This window comes from Leguminivora glycinivorella, chromosome 25 (assembly GCF_023078275.1).
Source record: "Leguminivora glycinivorella isolate SPB_JAAS2020 chromosome 25, LegGlyc_1.1, whole genome shotgun sequence".
Taxonomy (NCBI): Eukaryota; Metazoa; Arthropoda; class Insecta; order Lepidoptera; family Tortricidae; genus Leguminivora; species Leguminivora glycinivorella.
In genome coordinates, this window is record NC_062995.1 from 2,852,050 (window position 1) to 2,868,710 (window position 16,661).

At 40.0% G+C, this 16,661-nt stretch overlaps 2 protein-coding genes across 4 annotated transcripts in view; both read right to left on the minus strand.

Annotated features, from left to right (window-relative positions):
• Window positions 1-15: 15 nt before the first annotated feature.
• On the minus strand, window positions 16-990 carry LOC125239049 (WD repeat domain-containing protein 83). Its single transcript, XM_048146503.1, has one exon. The coding sequence runs from the start codon at window positions 944-946 to the stop codon at window positions 47-49; it is 900 nt and encodes a 299-aa protein (XP_048002460.1). The 5' UTR covers window positions 947-990; the 3' UTR covers window positions 16-46.
• A 2,244-nt stretch (window positions 991-3,234) lies between these two features.
• LOC125239047 (cyclin G) overlaps window positions 3,235-16,661 on the minus strand; it is a 63,443-nt gene continuing 50,016 nt past the window's right edge. For all 3 annotated transcript variants that reach the window (XM_048146502.1, XM_048146500.1, XM_048146501.1), the window contains 7 exons: window positions 15,650-15,765; window positions 11,580-11,707; window positions 10,153-10,316; window positions 8,709-8,906; window positions 7,455-7,580; window positions 7,061-7,149; window positions 3,235-5,915 (listed from right to left, as the gene is read on the minus strand). In XM_048146502.1, the coding sequence (XP_048002459.1) occupies window positions 5,834-5,915; window positions 7,061-7,149; window positions 7,455-7,580; window positions 8,709-8,906; window positions 10,153-10,316; window positions 11,580-11,707; window positions 15,650-15,765 (903 nt within the window). In that variant the 3' untranslated portion in view covers window positions 3,235-5,833. The remainder of the gene's footprint in view (window positions 5,916-7,060; window positions 7,150-7,454; window positions 7,581-8,708; window positions 8,907-10,152; window positions 10,317-11,579; window positions 11,708-15,649; window positions 15,766-16,661) is intronic.

Consider the following 16,661-nt stretch of genomic DNA (forward strand, 5'->3'; position numbering starts at 1 on the left):
TAATAAAAAATAATGATTAATTAAACATTTTTATTTATGAATTAATTTATGGCAGAAGGACATCACCCCACAAAATAATTTCATCCTCACATGCCGTTAACAAGTAATCTTCTGTGGGATGGTGACTCAAAGACACCACCGGCTTATTCTTACTATGGACTAGTTTACAAGTCACATTACTGCTAATTAAATCCCAGAAATATATTTCCCCTGTCGCTGAACCGGATATAATGTGTGTGTCTTTAGCATTGACTGCATTTTCCAGCAAAAAGTCTTTACTCTCATGACCAGTAAACGTATTTAGCAATTCCCCAGAATCTTTATCAAATAACTTAACAGTACTATCTGCACAACTTAGAATATAACACTGGCCGTCATGAGTCAAGCTCCCATATGTTATTATATGCCCAATATAGTCCGAAAACATCTTCCCCACTCTCATATCATACCTTCTTACGTGAGAATCTACGGCACAGGTAACAACTTCGTAATCTGTAACTTGTATTGAGGTTATAGTGTCTTTAGCGTCTTTTAGAACTTGCACAGGCTCTTGGCGGCGACTTAGAACGTCCCAGAAGGCGACCGTGTTGTCTACAGATCCGGACACGGCCATGGTTGATTCCTCGTTGTACTTGACGCGAGTGACTGAGCTGGCGTGCCCGCGGTACCGTCTCAACGGCTGCCCCGTCGTCACATCCCAGAGTATTACAGATTTATCAGCACTGCAGGATATAATCTGACTGCTGTCACAGCTCCCGGCGGCGTCCAGGACCTCATTCGCATGTCCTCCGTAAGTTTTAAGCAAGAGCTGTCGATGTGGATTCCATAGCTTGATCTTCTTGTCCGCGCCGCACGTGAGGCAGTAAGTGCCGTCGATGTTGAAGCGCACGGCTCGTATGACTTGTTGCTTGCATTTTATTGTAACTAATGGTTTTAATTCAGTCATGATTGCAGAATAAAATATTAAAAGCGAAACAGGCGAAAGGTAAACATCCTCACAGTCATTAACTGTCAGTGTCATTGTCATATTTGTAATCTTTTTTTTTTTTTTAATATTATGGCCTGGATGATATTTATTTATTTAATCTTTATTGCACAAAAGAAAATCTTGCAGTACAAAAGGCGGACTTAATGCTTTAAGGCATATTTGTCATCATTGTGTCGTAATTTCTTTTTTAGGCCTAGATTCTACTTTATTAGCCAGATTTATGGCGTCCACTAGGCTCGCGGAAGGGATACCCCCATTTGCCAGAATTTCATTTGCCATAATTTTATTTGCCATCCTATTCAACAATCATAATATTGTTTCTCATAACATCTTATGCCATAATCATTGTTTACTATATTAATCTAGTGCCAGAAACTTTGTTTCCCATAAAGTCAGTTTCCATAATGTCATTTGTCAGAATCATCGAAATCCGTAAGTACCACATTCCATACCATCATTTGTCATACAAATTAGCGTCCAGAAAAGTCAATTTCCATAATGTGCTTTGGCAGAATCGAAAACTACTATAATAGGTACTAGAAGGACTAGAGAATGAAACTGCTATCAGAAAGTAGGTTAGGTTAGAACTGTGACCCCCTGGAAAATGAAACTGCTATCAGAAAGTAGGTTAGGTTAGGTTAGAACTGTGAACCTCTGGAAAAGGAAACTGCTTGTAAAGTAGGTTAGGTTAGGTTAGAACTGTGACCCCCCGGAAAATGAAAATACTATCAGACAGTAGGTTAGGTTAGAACTGCGACCCCCTGGAAAATGAAACTGCTATCAGAAAGTAGGTTAGGTTAGGTTAGAACTGTGACCCCCTGGAGAATGAAACTGCTGGAAAAGTAGGTTAGGTTAGGTTAGAACTGTGACCCCTGGAAAATGAAACTGCTATCAGAAAGTAGGTTAGGTTAGGTAATAATATGGGCAACAATTAATATGGCAATAATTGCTTATGGCGTTTGAATATTCTATGAAACCATATTATTGCACTTAATAATATGGCTAACAAATAGTATGGCATTGTATGATTATGGAAGGTAATATTCGGATAAACAACGAGTATGTCATATGATTTTTATGGTAAACAAATCATTCGGGCAAATGAAATTCAGGCAAGTTAGATTCGGGCAAATGAATATTATGTTAAATGACTGTCGGGCAAACAATAGACAACCCTCGCGGAATCGACGCGTTTCATTTTCATAGAAAATGTAGAAGGCGCATTATTGAGATTCGATTCGACAAACCTAGTGGACACAAGCCTTAATATTTCTTTCGGGATTCATTTTAAAGCTGTAACAACAGACTATAGCATCGCACCAGTTCACGGTACAGACGGGTGCAGCTACAGAAACAAAACATACCACTTGGAGAGTGTGCCATGGTCTGCCACCTGATGGCCATAATCGGAACCACAAACTGTCTCCATCATCCTACCACTACCATCATGAGCCAAATTGCCAGTAACTCAATCGTAAATCGATAGATCCGGACAGAAAAGTGAAAATAAATAAAACACAAAAAGTAAAGAGTCAACTTTTATTCTCTCATTGATTCGAGATTTCAGATATTTTCCGTTTCATGATTGTACCACAAAACACAAGCATACTCAGATGTTCGCCCGACCTTGCAACCAACTCTATCTTCACCAATTCAAAAATGCAGAAAAAAATAATTATTTTTTACTACGAATATCCAGGATACCTAAGTCCACATAGATCTGACACAAAAACAGTTTTTTTTTTGTGTTTTATGATGTACAGATGTAGCGCGAAAAGCTTTTCCTTCGTATTTTTACGGAAACGTTCGTATTTGTCATGCTAGTTCAGACAGTATCAGTACGTCTTATACCGAGACTGACTGAAATAGCATGACACGTTCGTACGTTTCCTTAAAAATACGAAGAAAATTTATTTTACATCTTGTATGTACCTATGAGCGCATAGGTACCTTGTAGTAGGGATGTTACGAATATTTGCATTCGCATTCGCATATGCGAATGATTCGCATTCTTTTAAACATTTGCATTGACATTCGCATTCGCTTCAAACGATGCGAATGTTTTGCGAATGCGAATATGTGCAAGTGGCAGCTTGTTCCTCGCCCGCGCCGGCCGCTCCAATTGCTACTTGTCGACTGTCGACTCGCGCATGCGCAGATAGCTCAAATTCGTTACAGCGTGAAGTTCGTACTCGGCATTTTGACCAATAGTAAGCATTTTTACCGAGCGGGTTGTTAGTGATTGCTTGGTTTTTATTTTGGTTTTTTATGAAATTCAGCGATATTCGCATTCGCATTCGCACATTCGCATTCTGAATATTCGCATTCGCATTCGCGAATGTGACACATGCGACATTCGTGACATCCCTACCTTGTAGGCACAGTTTTGATTCATATGTTCAAATTATAGATGACGATAGTGTTAGTTTCAGTGGTCGAGTCTTCAATACTGTATCCAGTCACACAAAATGCCAATTTACACTTAAGCTAATCATATTCAGAAGATAGAACAAAATAACTTGTAAAAACATGTTTGAAAATTTGTAGTATTTGTAACACGTTTCGCTCTAAAGAGAAAGCAATATTTCATGTCTTTACAAATTATTGATAGAAAGACATTAGTATCATATTAACTCTTATTAATATTTATTTCTCGATTTTTGCACCAGTAAAAATGCTCAAAAAGTGAAACATTATTGATAAGACTTAATCACAGGTTTTACTAGCTACTAAGATTTTTGGACATTTTTTTTTTACATTTTTTAAGACACATTTTCACCTCACTACACACGATACATGACTCTGTTTAAGGCTACGTTATAAAATCTTAGAAAGATTTTTTAAGCGCGAGCGGCGTGCGTTTTTTGAAAAGCGACAAAATGCAAACCATAGACACGCCGCTCACGCTTTTACATTTGTTTTTTTTTTATTTATTTTCTTGATACTTCGCGACAGATTGAAAACTTTACCTGAGATCATTTTTTTTATTTTTTCAAAGATTTGTAATTTTTTTGTCATTTATTCGTTTATAGCTAGACATAATTATGAAATAATCGAAATATTTTATAAGATATATTATTAAGCTATAAAATAATGTAAATAAATGAAAATAATAATGCCAACGTTTTAGATTAAATGTTATGAAATTTTGAAACTCTTCATTTGAGAGTTAGTCAGTGGTATTTAAAGAGAAAATATATTAATTATCATATTATAGTAAATAATTTACTTTTCATACACTTCATTTCGGTGGATATCGTTACATCACACTCGCGCTGTCTCGCATGGGTATCCTTAACAACTACGCAATATGGAATTTTCTTTCAACATTTTCTTATAAAAATCATCACAGTAGAAAGCTATGGGCGACTCGGTCGCCGCTCACTCGAAATAAAAACTATTAATTACAATTAAATTTAATAAAGCTTAAGAGACTGATATTAGTTTACAATATGACTCGGCCATACGAGCGCGACCAAGGAAAAATAATAAAGAGAAGAAATGTTTAACTTAATCTAAGTATTTAATACGTTTAAGTATATATTTGCGCCTGTATGACTTCGTCTTTGGAATAAGCGGCGCCCGGGACACATGCAATAAACGAAATTCAATAATACTCCAAAAATGTCAAGACAAATTTCGACTTGAATTGCACTATTTAATCTTAAAACTGTAAATTTGTAGAAAAATTACCTATTTTCGTTTAAAAAACGTTAAAACACGCTTAAACTGGCACTAGACCATGTCTTAACCAATAAACTAAACTTACTGTCTCCTGCGATACCTCACTGTGTTTATACTTACAAAAATTAGTTTTTGCTTAAGTCGGAATTACTTCCTTCAATTTTTAGACTAACAAAAATATTCAGTGTACACAGTGACATATCGTAAAAGACTAAATACTCGGAACACGCCTCTCAGGATCACGGACTTTTGACTTTTCAAAATTGGGATCACATACTTTCATCAGCTGACGTACAAGCTGCCTTATATACCGGACACAACTATACTGAGGTACTACGGACTGCACTTCGCTCGTCAAAATAAATATCCTTAATACACATTTAGGAACTAACTCTAAAAACCGATTGATGGAAAGTGGAGACTTGGAAAAGTGCAGCCCCTAGTTAAGCCACATAGGCCGATAGTACACTCATCATAGGTCAGTATGCCTCCCTTTTTCTCCAACGTGAAGAAGAAGGACGGCATGTTGTCTATGTTAGTGTAATATAGGCCTTAGGCCAGTGCCAGACGTTAACTGCAAGGGGCCTCACATCCACATCAGATCATTAAAAAAATATGTAACAACGTTCCTTACAAATGCAAGTCTCGCAGCAAGTTCGGCCGTTCACTACCATATAAAACGAAGTTTCGTTCTCATTTTAAACACAAGTTTTGTATGAAACACTTACGCCGTATTGTTTTGTGTATGGGAACTTAACTACGTTTGTACAGTTTCACAAGAGCTGGCGAATAGAACGAATGCGTATGAAAATATGCACATGTGTGACACATTAACTAATAAAATGGTGGCTCTCGACAGTTATATCGATACAGGGTACATAGCTATCTATCTCTATCGATCTTCCTTATTGGAGCAACAGAGCCAGACTTCGTTTTTTTTTTTTTAACTTATGACTGTATTACATTTTTTTGTTTGTTTTTGTTTCGATCCTACCGTCAAGGATTGTCATTCGGCTAGGCTGGCTGGTGTCACACATATAATCAAAGGTTCGTTCATTCTATTCGTGGCAGCTGTAAGGACCTGGCTTGCTGCAGACGTATTGGGACAGTTGGTAGTGCTACATATGCAGTAGTCGAGGGGCCCCGGGGGGTGCTGGTGGCTCAGTGGTCGCAGTAGACGGGCAGCACGGGACTGCGCGGCCAGTCACAGGTCTCCTCGTTCTCGCTACTTTCACTGCCGGATCTGCGGATAATAGAAAACGTCCATGACTCAGGTACAAATCTGTGCTCGTCACACAAATAAATGTCCTTACCGGGATTCGAACCCAAGACCACGGCTTAGCAGGCAGGGTCACTACCCGCTAGGCCACACTGGGGCCCATTTCTCGAAGCTACAAGTTACAATCTTTTGGGCTGTAAAAACACTAAACTCGAAATACACTAGTAGTCAATATGCTACAATTTCAGAACATCCTTTGCTCATAACACGCTGGACCCTAATTACTATATTCCCAAAAGGAACCTGTCTTCGATATGCACCATTCTCATTAATCCTTATAGTATTTTGGAAATAGTACGCAATGACAACGGTGCATATCGAGGACAGGTTCCTTTTGGGAATATAGTAATTAGGGTCCAGTGTGTTATGTGTTATGCGCAAAGGATGTTTTAAAATTGTAGCATATTGACTACTAGTGTGGTAGTCAATGTCTAATAAGTAGGAGGTAGGGCATAGCGAATGATATTCCGCTTTGTGTGGTAGGGCACAGCACAGCGGATATCGTCTCGCTCGAATCTAGAGCAGAGCCCAACTGGGGAAGTACCTCCGCCTTACAGAAGACCGCAGCCAAATAGCACTAGACCCTACTCATAGTGTTGTGTTCCTGCCGGCGAGTAAGGTTGCCAGAGCTCAACGAGGGTGCGGTGTGCTGATGACGGGAGGACTTACGGAACTAACTTGTTCCGTCTATTGTCCTTTGAGTCGTCGGCAACCCGAACCCTCCTTGGAACTTGTACACTCCTTTTTGCTGTGTACTTAACACAGCAAAGGGGAGTGTACAAGTTTCTAATGGGGTGGCAACGCGCATGTGACACTGTTTGAGTTGCAGGCGTCCATAGGTTACGGTGACCGCTTTACATCAGGCGGACCGTATACTTGTTTGCCACCGACGTAGTATTAAAAAAAAAAAATAATATGAAAAGTTGGAAAGAAACTTCTGCCTGTAACTTGTATCTTCGAGAAATGGGCCCCGGGTCTTAACATGGCTAGCAGAGTTTACAATTTAGTCTCCATAACATTTATTGTGAATTACCAATTGGCCTCTTTAGCTGTTAAACCCTTGGGAATGTATATTCTTTTAGGTTATGAGTGAACGGTCGAGAACGTACCTGTTTCTGTTGGGCGTGGCCTCCACGGCATAGTGTTGTTCCTCGATGGTGGGCAGCAGTGAGCCAAGGCGGTCTGTCGGTCGCAGCACCTACAGAATAAAAAAAATTAAATTAACTTCAAGTGCAGAAAGAAACATGAAATTTTTTATAGCTTGTCTAGTTCTAATTTGCCACCTTTTTTTATTTATTTAAACTTTATTGCACAATTGTAAAAAAAAGTACAAATGGCGGACTTAATGCCTTATGGCATTCTCTACCAGTCAACCATAGGGCCAAACAGAAATTAGCAAAATAATATTAAAAAAAATAGCATTTTTTTAGTAGCAAAATTAGGTTGACCGTCTATATGAGTATGAGTATGTGTGTGTGTATGTGTGTGTGTGTGCGTGTGTACCTTGAGCGTGCGCTCGGACAGGCGCCACACGAGGCGCTGGCGCTGCGGCGCGGCGGCGCGCGCTTCGTAGCGCGCCAGGACGTGTTGAACGCGGCTCCGCGTGCTCACTAGCATCGCGTCCGACATCTGCAACCACAAACAAATCACGTTATTCATAGCCAAAGAAGATCTAGTATTAAAGAGAGTTACTGTCGAAGTAAAATGTGTAATCACAGTGCATAGACTGCCATCTCTCGACACAGGCTTAAAACTTTTAAACCTCAGGTTTGACAATTTGGCCCAAATTCTTAGCTCAATATGTATAAAAATGTCAAATATAATAAATGTCTAATATTAGCGCCATTTAGCCTAGCGTCCCCCGAAGGCGTAACGGCCCAGCCACGACATTGGTCTAAGCGCGACAGCCATACGTGCGAATGAAAAGTCCCATCGCTGTGTCTCGCTCCAATGTATGGCGGCCGCTCACCGCTGCCGCGCTTAGACCAATGTCGTGGCTGAGCCGTAACGCCATCTAGGCCACCGTACCATTTCCTATATGGTTCTGAGGTACGTTTTTTTCTTAGCCTGTAGCAGTCTATACGAAGTCATATATGTCTTTGATACAAATCAAATCACGCGGCATGTCCTATTTTCTTCCTTCCTAAATCTGTGATTCAATATACATATACATACAAGCGCTGGTAGCCTAACGGTATAGTACGTGCGACTTTCGTTCCGGAGGTCGCGGGTTCGAACCCCGGCTAGCACTAATGACTTTTTCGGAATTTATGTGCGAAGTGTCATTTGATATTTGCCAGACGCTTTTCGGTGTATGAAACACCGCGAGGAAACCGGATTAATTCCAGTAAGGTCTAGCTTACCCTTCGAGTTTGAAGGTCACATGGTAGTCGCTTTCGTAAAAACTAGTGCCTACGTCAAATTTTGGGTTTAGTTGTAAAAGCGGACCCCAGGCTCCCATGAGCCGTGGCAAATGCCGCGTGATGATGATAAATAAATAAATATTATAGGACATCTTTACACAGATCGACTGAGTCCCACGGTAAGCTCAAGAAGGCTTATGTTATGGGTACTCAGACAACGATATATATAATATATAAATACTTATATACATGACTCAGGAACAAATATCTGTGCTCATCACACAAATAAATGCCCTTACCGGGATTCGAACCCGACACCGCGGCGTAGCAGGCAGGGTCACCACCGACTAGGCAAACCGGTCGTCAAAATGATGAATATGGAGGTGATACATACATGGCAGTATTGCTGCAGCTGCGCGCCGACCTCGAACAGCTGGTAGGCTTGGTCGGGCAGCGGCGCGCTGCGGGCCAGCTCCACCAGGCGCGCCTCGAGGTGGTGGTACAGCACCACCAGCGCCAGCTCGCTCGTGCGCGCGTTGGCGCACGCCGCGTCGCACACCACGATCTCCAGCAGCTTCAGCAGCTCCGCTTCCTGGATATTACAAACAAATGTACGATTCAAATAGATATCGTACACGAAAGAAAAAACGGCAAGGCCCACTGGTGGCCGAGCCGGGAATCGAAACCGGGTCTGCAGCTTACGCGGCTGACGTCTTTACCACTAGACCACACGCCCCGTGGTACCCGACGAAATTTCTCTAGTGTATGTTATCTCTGAAGGCTAGGTGCCTTTGACCAACTCTAAGGGTACAATCAAATGTTCAACTTTTTTTTATTGGGAACACCTTACACAGATCAACTTAGCCCCAAACTAAGCAAAGCTTGTACTATGGGTGCTGACGATATACATACTTACCCTGGGCGCACACGGAGACGACAGTTGCACGGCGACATTTTTTGTCTCTGTCGTTACTACATGCGTCCAAGACAGAGACAAAAAATGTCGCCGTGCAACTGTCGCCTCCGTGTGCGCTCAGCCTTAAATAGATAAATACATACTTAATACATAGAAAACATTCATGACTCAGGAACAAATATCTGTGCTCATCACACAAATAAATGCCCTTACCGGGATTCAAACCCAGGACCGCGGCTCAGCAGGCAGGGTCACTACCGACTGAGCCAGACCGGCCGTCGAATTATTTTATTATTATATCGTCGATGAAACGTTAAAGATGACTGACTCACGAACGTATTATGCCAGTCAGTCTCAACTCTCAGTACAAGAACTAACATTACACTGCTAACATTCACCGAACTAGCACGACAATGCTAATTTTTCCGAGAAAATACAATGGAAAACTATTATGCACTGCATCTGTAGATTTTTATATTATTCTATTGACATTGTGAAAGACTCAATTGTGATTTGTCGACTTCACGCCTACTTCGGTTAGTTTGTAAAGCCTATGTATTTGTAGGTCAAACTTTTAGGCTAGGACTACAGAGTCTGTCTGTGACATAATTTTGATCTTAATTTGCAGTCCCATACATTTAAGCCGCCATCTTAGATTTTTTTCCTTTGAAATCTTTCCTACATTCGATATCGGATCTGGGGGCCGATTTTTGAGTCTCACGAGTTCGAACTCAGAAAATTGTCATTGAAAATATTTAGCAAGTCACCGTTTTCAACCGGTATTTTAGTGACAAAATCCCGTAAGCGAGATTCAAAAATCGCCCCCCCAGATAATGTGAAAACGCACTTAGAGCACAAAGACGGGAAACGTCATGTTCGTCATCAGCGCATAAAGACTCACACACACACGTTTTGTACTCACCTCGGGTGGTGTGGGACAGTGCGGCTGCAGCAGGTGCGCGAACAGCCGCAGCCAGTCGCGCGCGGTGACGGCGCGCGTGCCAGGCGCTAGTGCTAGCTTGTCGACCACCACGCGCGACATGCGAGCCACGTCGCCCGCCGTGCATGCTGACTGGGAGATTGATACTGCAAGACAAAAATTTATCATTTATTCATTTGCAAGAATGTAGTACACAAAACAAGTTCTTACAGTATACATTATGTCCCATACTACATTCTGCTTATTAAAGCATGCAAAGAAGGTGTGCTTAATCTAACTTAATAAATATACAAATATACAAGGTCCTAACAAGTAAAAAAATGTTACACTATTATTACACACGTCTAAATATTATCATAATTTCAGAATTTTAAGTATTGCAAAATCAAGAATTATTATTTACTACTAATTAGGTTCAAGGTCAAAGACTGCCTTTGATGCGGGTACAGTTCAATAACAATTTATCGTGAATACCTATAGACATAAGTTTCACGAAATGCTTTGTGCATATATTATCTATCACACTTCCATATAAGTGCGGTATTCGTACATTTGTGTTTCGTTAGCAGCGTAAGCAATGAGGCATAGGACCTTTAATAAATTTCGTCAGCAATAGCACTGCTAAAACAATCTTGATGACCAATGGAGACATTTTGCGAGGGGTCCACACTGGCCGCAACAGTTCTGTACGAGAGCACATATTTATTGACGTGAATCGTGAATGATTTACCTTTATTTTTAATCCTTATTCAAAAGGAAATGCAAAAACCACGAATTACGTGCCATGGAAAAGAATATGTGCAGAAATATTTTGAACAGCTGACCGGGCGCCATCTTGCCAAGCAAATTTGCTCGGGCGAGGCAAACGTCGGATTTCTCTTGAGTTCGAGTTTACAAAGAGCAGATTGTAGGGGGTAGGGCATAGCGAATGATATTCCGCTTTGTGTGGTAGGGCACAGCACAGCGGATATCATCTCGCTCGAATCTAGAGCAGAGCCCAACTGGGGTAGTACCTCCGCCTTACAGAAGACCGCAGCCAAATAGCACTAGACCCTACTTATAGTGTTGTGTTCCTGCCGGTGAGTAACGCTGCCAGGGCTCAACGAGGGTGCGGTGTGCTGATGACGGGAGGACTTACGGAACTGACTTATTTCGTCTATTGTCCTTTGAGTCGTCGGCAACCCGAACCCTCCTTGGAACTTGTACACTCCTTTTTATTATGTATTTAACAAAGCAAAAGGGAATGTACAAGTTTCTAATGGGGTGGCAACGCGCATGTGTCACTCCTTGAGTTGCAGGCGTCCATAGGTTACGGTGACCGCTTTCCATCAGGCGGGCCGTACGCTTGTTTGCCACCGACGTGGTATTAAAAAAAAAAAAAGGTATTTTTTTAAGACATTATGACTTACCCAGCTCCTCTACAGAGACCTTGCGGGCCTCTTTAGTGTGAGCCGCGTGTTGGTCGATGGCGATGTTCATGCAGGCGACTGTGATACACGGCACGTGGCAGGGACGCACCTTCATTTTGGTTAGGAACCTGTAACAAATTAATGTATTTTTCAGTACATTGACGACCGGTCTGGCTCAGTCGGCAGTGACCCTGCCTGCTGAGCCGCGGTCCTGGGTTTAAATCCCGGAAAGGGCATCTATTTGTGTGATGTGAGCACAGATATATGTTCCTGAGTCATGGATGTTTTCTATGTATATACGCATTTATCTATTTAAGTATGTATATCGTCGCTTAGCACCCATAGTACAAGCTTTGCTTAGTTTGGGGCTAAGTTGATCTTTGTACGGTGTCCCCAATATTTATTTCTTTAAAAAAAAAAAAAAACAGATAGTGTTTTTTTACGTACTAGTGCGAGAAGTGGTTCATTATATGCCAGGTCGAAACTTCGGAGTGCTATCTATACTGAAAAATGTCGCACGATACACGTGCGAAAAGGAAATTTGTAGCTCGTGTCGATTGAAAACACTCCTTTTGGTAGTGTTTTAATTTATCGCCACTCGTTTCGAACTTCCTTTTTAGGGTTCCGTAGTCAACTAGGAACCCTTATAGTTTCGCCATGTCTGTCTGTCCGTCCGTCCGTCCGTCCGTCCGTCCGCGGATAATCTCAGTAACCGTTAGCACTAGAAAGCTGAAATTAGGTACCAATATGTATATCAATCACGCCAACAAAGTGAAAAAATAAAAAGTGGAAAAAAATGTTATATTAGGGTACCCCCCCTACATGTAAAGTGGGGGCTGATATTTTTTTCATTCCAACCCCAACGTGTGGTACATTGTTGGATAGGTATTTTAAAATGAATAAGGGTTTACTAAGATCGTTTTTTGATAATATTTATATTTTCTGAAATAATCGCTCCTAAAGGAAAAAAAGTGCGTCCCCCCCCTCTAACTTTTGAACCATATGTTTCAAAAATATGAAAAAAATCACAAAAGTAGAACTTTATAAAGAATTGCTAGGAAAATTGTTTTGAACTTGATAGCTTCAGTAGTTTTTGAGAAAAATACGGAAAACTACGAAACCCTACATTGAGCGTGGCCCGACACGCTCTTGGCCGGTTTTTTTACGCACTTGTATCGTAATGTACTAATATTAGATGATATAACCAATGTGTAGTGTAGTGGGCCATTAAATGTACATAAAGAAGGATCCTTATGCTTCATGAGTAGACTGTTCGGAAAGTGAAGAGTCGTGAAATGTATGGGGTCCAATACATTCCACGACTTCAATTTACGAATAGACTCTACTAAGGACCTTTTTCATCAGAATGTAAGATGGGATTTAGTTGAAAGACAAATGCACTATAAAAATAAGGAATTAATGCCCTTTCTGTAATGTAAATACACACACATGCAGGCTATTTACTGTCCAGTCTGGTTATTGCTTCATGTTGAGCCTATTTGCCAATAGGCTAGTTTCCTATAAGGTCAGTGCGGGCAAGACCGGCATAGTTTATTTGAATTAAAGTTTGAGTGGATAAAACTCTATAATTAATGTAGTCTGGCGTAATGCGCATGGTCCTATGGGATAGCAAATATTATATTTTACAAAGCTTTTACAACATTTTGGTGAATTAAGGTACTTATAAGTGATAAAAATCACATTTTTTAAGGCTCGGCGGGTTGACCGTCCTCCCGCGATGAGTACGGAAAGACCGTCTAGTGTTTGTTGTCGCGTAATTTCATATGAGACTAGGTTCCAAACTCATGATCATTGTTATTTTACGTAATAACAGGGCAGAATGTGCTAGATAATTAATAAAATAACGTTGAAATTTTGAACATATAACCATTTTTCTATTTATAAGGCAAGACCGGCATATGTCCCGTAGATGGGGTTCATAACCTTTTATTTTCAGGTCCAGATATTGCACAACACTGTTCCAACGAACACCTGCGAATCCAATTTAGTCACGATAATTGACCCATAACACACTGACCCATGACCCGTTGACCCATGACAACTTTTATGTCAATGTGACAGTCAGCAATGTCAGATTTCCAATTGGTCATTAATTTTGAAGTCAGCACCATGACCCCCAAAAACCTATTTGACGACACCCATGGCGTCTTTTGTATCAATTGACAGTCAGCAATGTCAGATTCCAGATTGGTTATTAATTTTGGAATCAGCACCCCTGAAAACATATTTGACCACACCCATGACCACTTTTGTGTCAAAGTGACAGTCAGCAATGTCAATTAACGGTCGGGTAGCCGTAAAATAGTCGGTCAAAACCGTTTTAAAGGGTACCTTTTGTACCTACTCCTTTTGGGTGATGATGATCATAAAAATAATGAGCAACTTGAAACCCTACTCTCTTTGGAAATATTTGTCGTCGCATGTTGCACAATCTACATTATACTTAAACAAAAATAATAAAAAACGGATAGAACTTACGATAATTCTACCAACATAAATATGACGATGAATAATGCATTGTAGGCTTACTTCTGTTCACCTCTTATCATTCTTCACAACCATGTCACATATATTATTTTTTTACTTAATACTTTCGAATGATTTTAGTAACACCATACGAATCATTATGAAAACTGCATTTCGAAGTTAAAATCAAAAACGGTACAAATATCATAAGCCAAAAACGTACTTATATATTGATATTGTTTACACTAGACTTATTTCCAATGAAGCCTAAAAAAGGTTGGCAACTCCTTGTTTATCATATGCCGGTCTTGCCTTTCTCTTTTATGCCGGACTTTCTGAGTAGGCACAATTTCCAAGTTACATATTTTAGAACATAAAACTAGAAATTGAGCGCGTTTTCAGTAGATTAATAGTACTAGTCAGAAATAACGGTTATTAAATGACTACGTTACATACGCAATATACAAATATTCCGACTGCTTCTATTTTATTTTAATTTTTTGCGGAACCATGTTGAACTCGATGTTCGAGTTCGAAACACGAATCAAGTGTAATGTTAACTAGTGTTCGCCCTAGAGATATGTATTGAAGACCAATGGATTAAGGATGAAAAACTGCTATACCTCCGGAGGTGTGAGAGGCGTAGATATATAAACACAAAAGTTATAGTCAATAGACGGTCTTTCCGGGTAGACGGTCTTCCCCACACTGACCTTACTTAAAATATTTTATGCAGTGCAGGAAATAAAGCACCACGTAATTAGAAGAAAAATATGGACAGTAGTTATGTTTAAACATAATTTCTATTTAATAAGTCAAAGAGAAAGATATAAAGCAAATGAATTGACCGTGACGTCACTCCTCAGTATTTCATAGTAATTCCATATTAGCAAATCGTTTTGACAGTTCATAAAAAGAAGCTGATTTGACTAGGAGAAAACTGTGTATTACCATATTTTTCTTTAATAAATGGATAAAACAAGTAGCATAGAATGAATGAATCGTTGATGTTTTCTACGTATAAGTATAATTGTCGTCTAGTACCCATAGCCATAGCTTTGCTTATTTTGGGTATAGGTCGAGCAGTATAATATGTGATACAGTACCGGTCAAAAATTTAAGTTCACTCCTTGTTTTCAGTACAATTGACTGCTTTAGAGAGATAGTTTTTTGTAGTTCAGACGTCAAAATTTGTTTCGTAAACAATTTATATTTTTTTAACATCTGTTTCCCTCAAATCTTATAGGCTAAATAATTATTTGGCCTATATTATCTGGTTAAAACTGTGTTTCGTGTAAAGATGTGTTTCAATTAGTGGCAAAGGCAAGGCCATAAATATAACTAGCATTTTGCCGTCATGTTTATTAGATTTTAGTGAAAGAAAGGTACGTGAATTGTGTCTAACTAGTAAAACAAATCTCCACAAAACAATAAATATAAGTTGAAAACATATTTCGACTACCAAACCGAAGATAATTATCGTACAAAAGTACTCATTTGTACCGAAATCAAAGGGTGAACTCAAACTTTTGACCGGTACTGTATGTCCCTCGTTTGTTATTATTTATGATTTGTAGGCTTACCTGTCGAATAGGCTGACGGCGTCGATAAGGACTTCGGTAGGCAAGTCGTACCACACTTTGAGGCAGCGCATCACGTGGGCCGCACCGTCGCGGGCCCCAGTTGTTACTTCCCCGCTCTGTAAACAATTATTATGAAATCAGTAGAGAAAAAAATAGTTATTTGTTATACAAGGGGGCAAAGTTGTATTTTAACGCCGAGTGTGGAATCGAAAAACGAGCAAGTGAAAGGATTCTATAGTTGAACCACGAGCGAAGCGAGTGGTTCGAGAATAGAATCCTGAACTTGCGAGTTTTTTAACACACGAGAAGTAAAATACATTTGCACCCGAGTGTAACACAAAACTTTTCCCCTCACTATAGCGATCGAGGAAACTACAACGCAAAAAATGCGTTTATCACTGCTTCCAGTAGTTCCACAGGTGGTAAATCATCTTTATTACTAGATTCACCTACTTTTATCAATTTTAAAGCAGTTAATTTCACTTTATTCAAGGTCAAATTACTTTACCCACTAGTGGATAAAATGCGTTTTTACCCGCTAGTATTAAAGGACAAAACACGTGTTTCCGAGCTAGTGAGGGGAAAAGGTTTTTATTAGCTTGAACCCTGCCCGTAGTTACTTAGTTAGTGGCGGGTTGATTTCAAAATGGATACGTCATTGCGGAATCAGATAGACGGAACCACGTTTTTAGTAAAAAGTTCAGTGGAAAAGTGGTGTGTTGTTTTGTAGCAAAATAATGTTGTTTGCTTTCAAGATCCAAGAGATAAGTTACTACATTTCTACACCTGTGCGTTTTCACATTATCCGATCCGATATCGGACCGATATCCCACACATTACAGGCGCCATCATGATTTTTTTCTATTGAAATCCTTCAGACATCCGATATCGGATCGGATAATGTGAAAACGGCCAAACGGTCGCCAAAGTTACTCGGCAACTCTAAGCCTTTGAAGGCTTGAAGCACGTAACACGATAAAAAAATATGTATAAATCTTCATCGTTCAAGTTC

Coding starts and splice junctions, on each gene's coding strand:
- LOC125239049 (XM_048146503.1), bottom strand. CDS start 946: ATGACTGAATTAAAACCATTAGTTACAATAAAATGCAAGCAACAAGTC.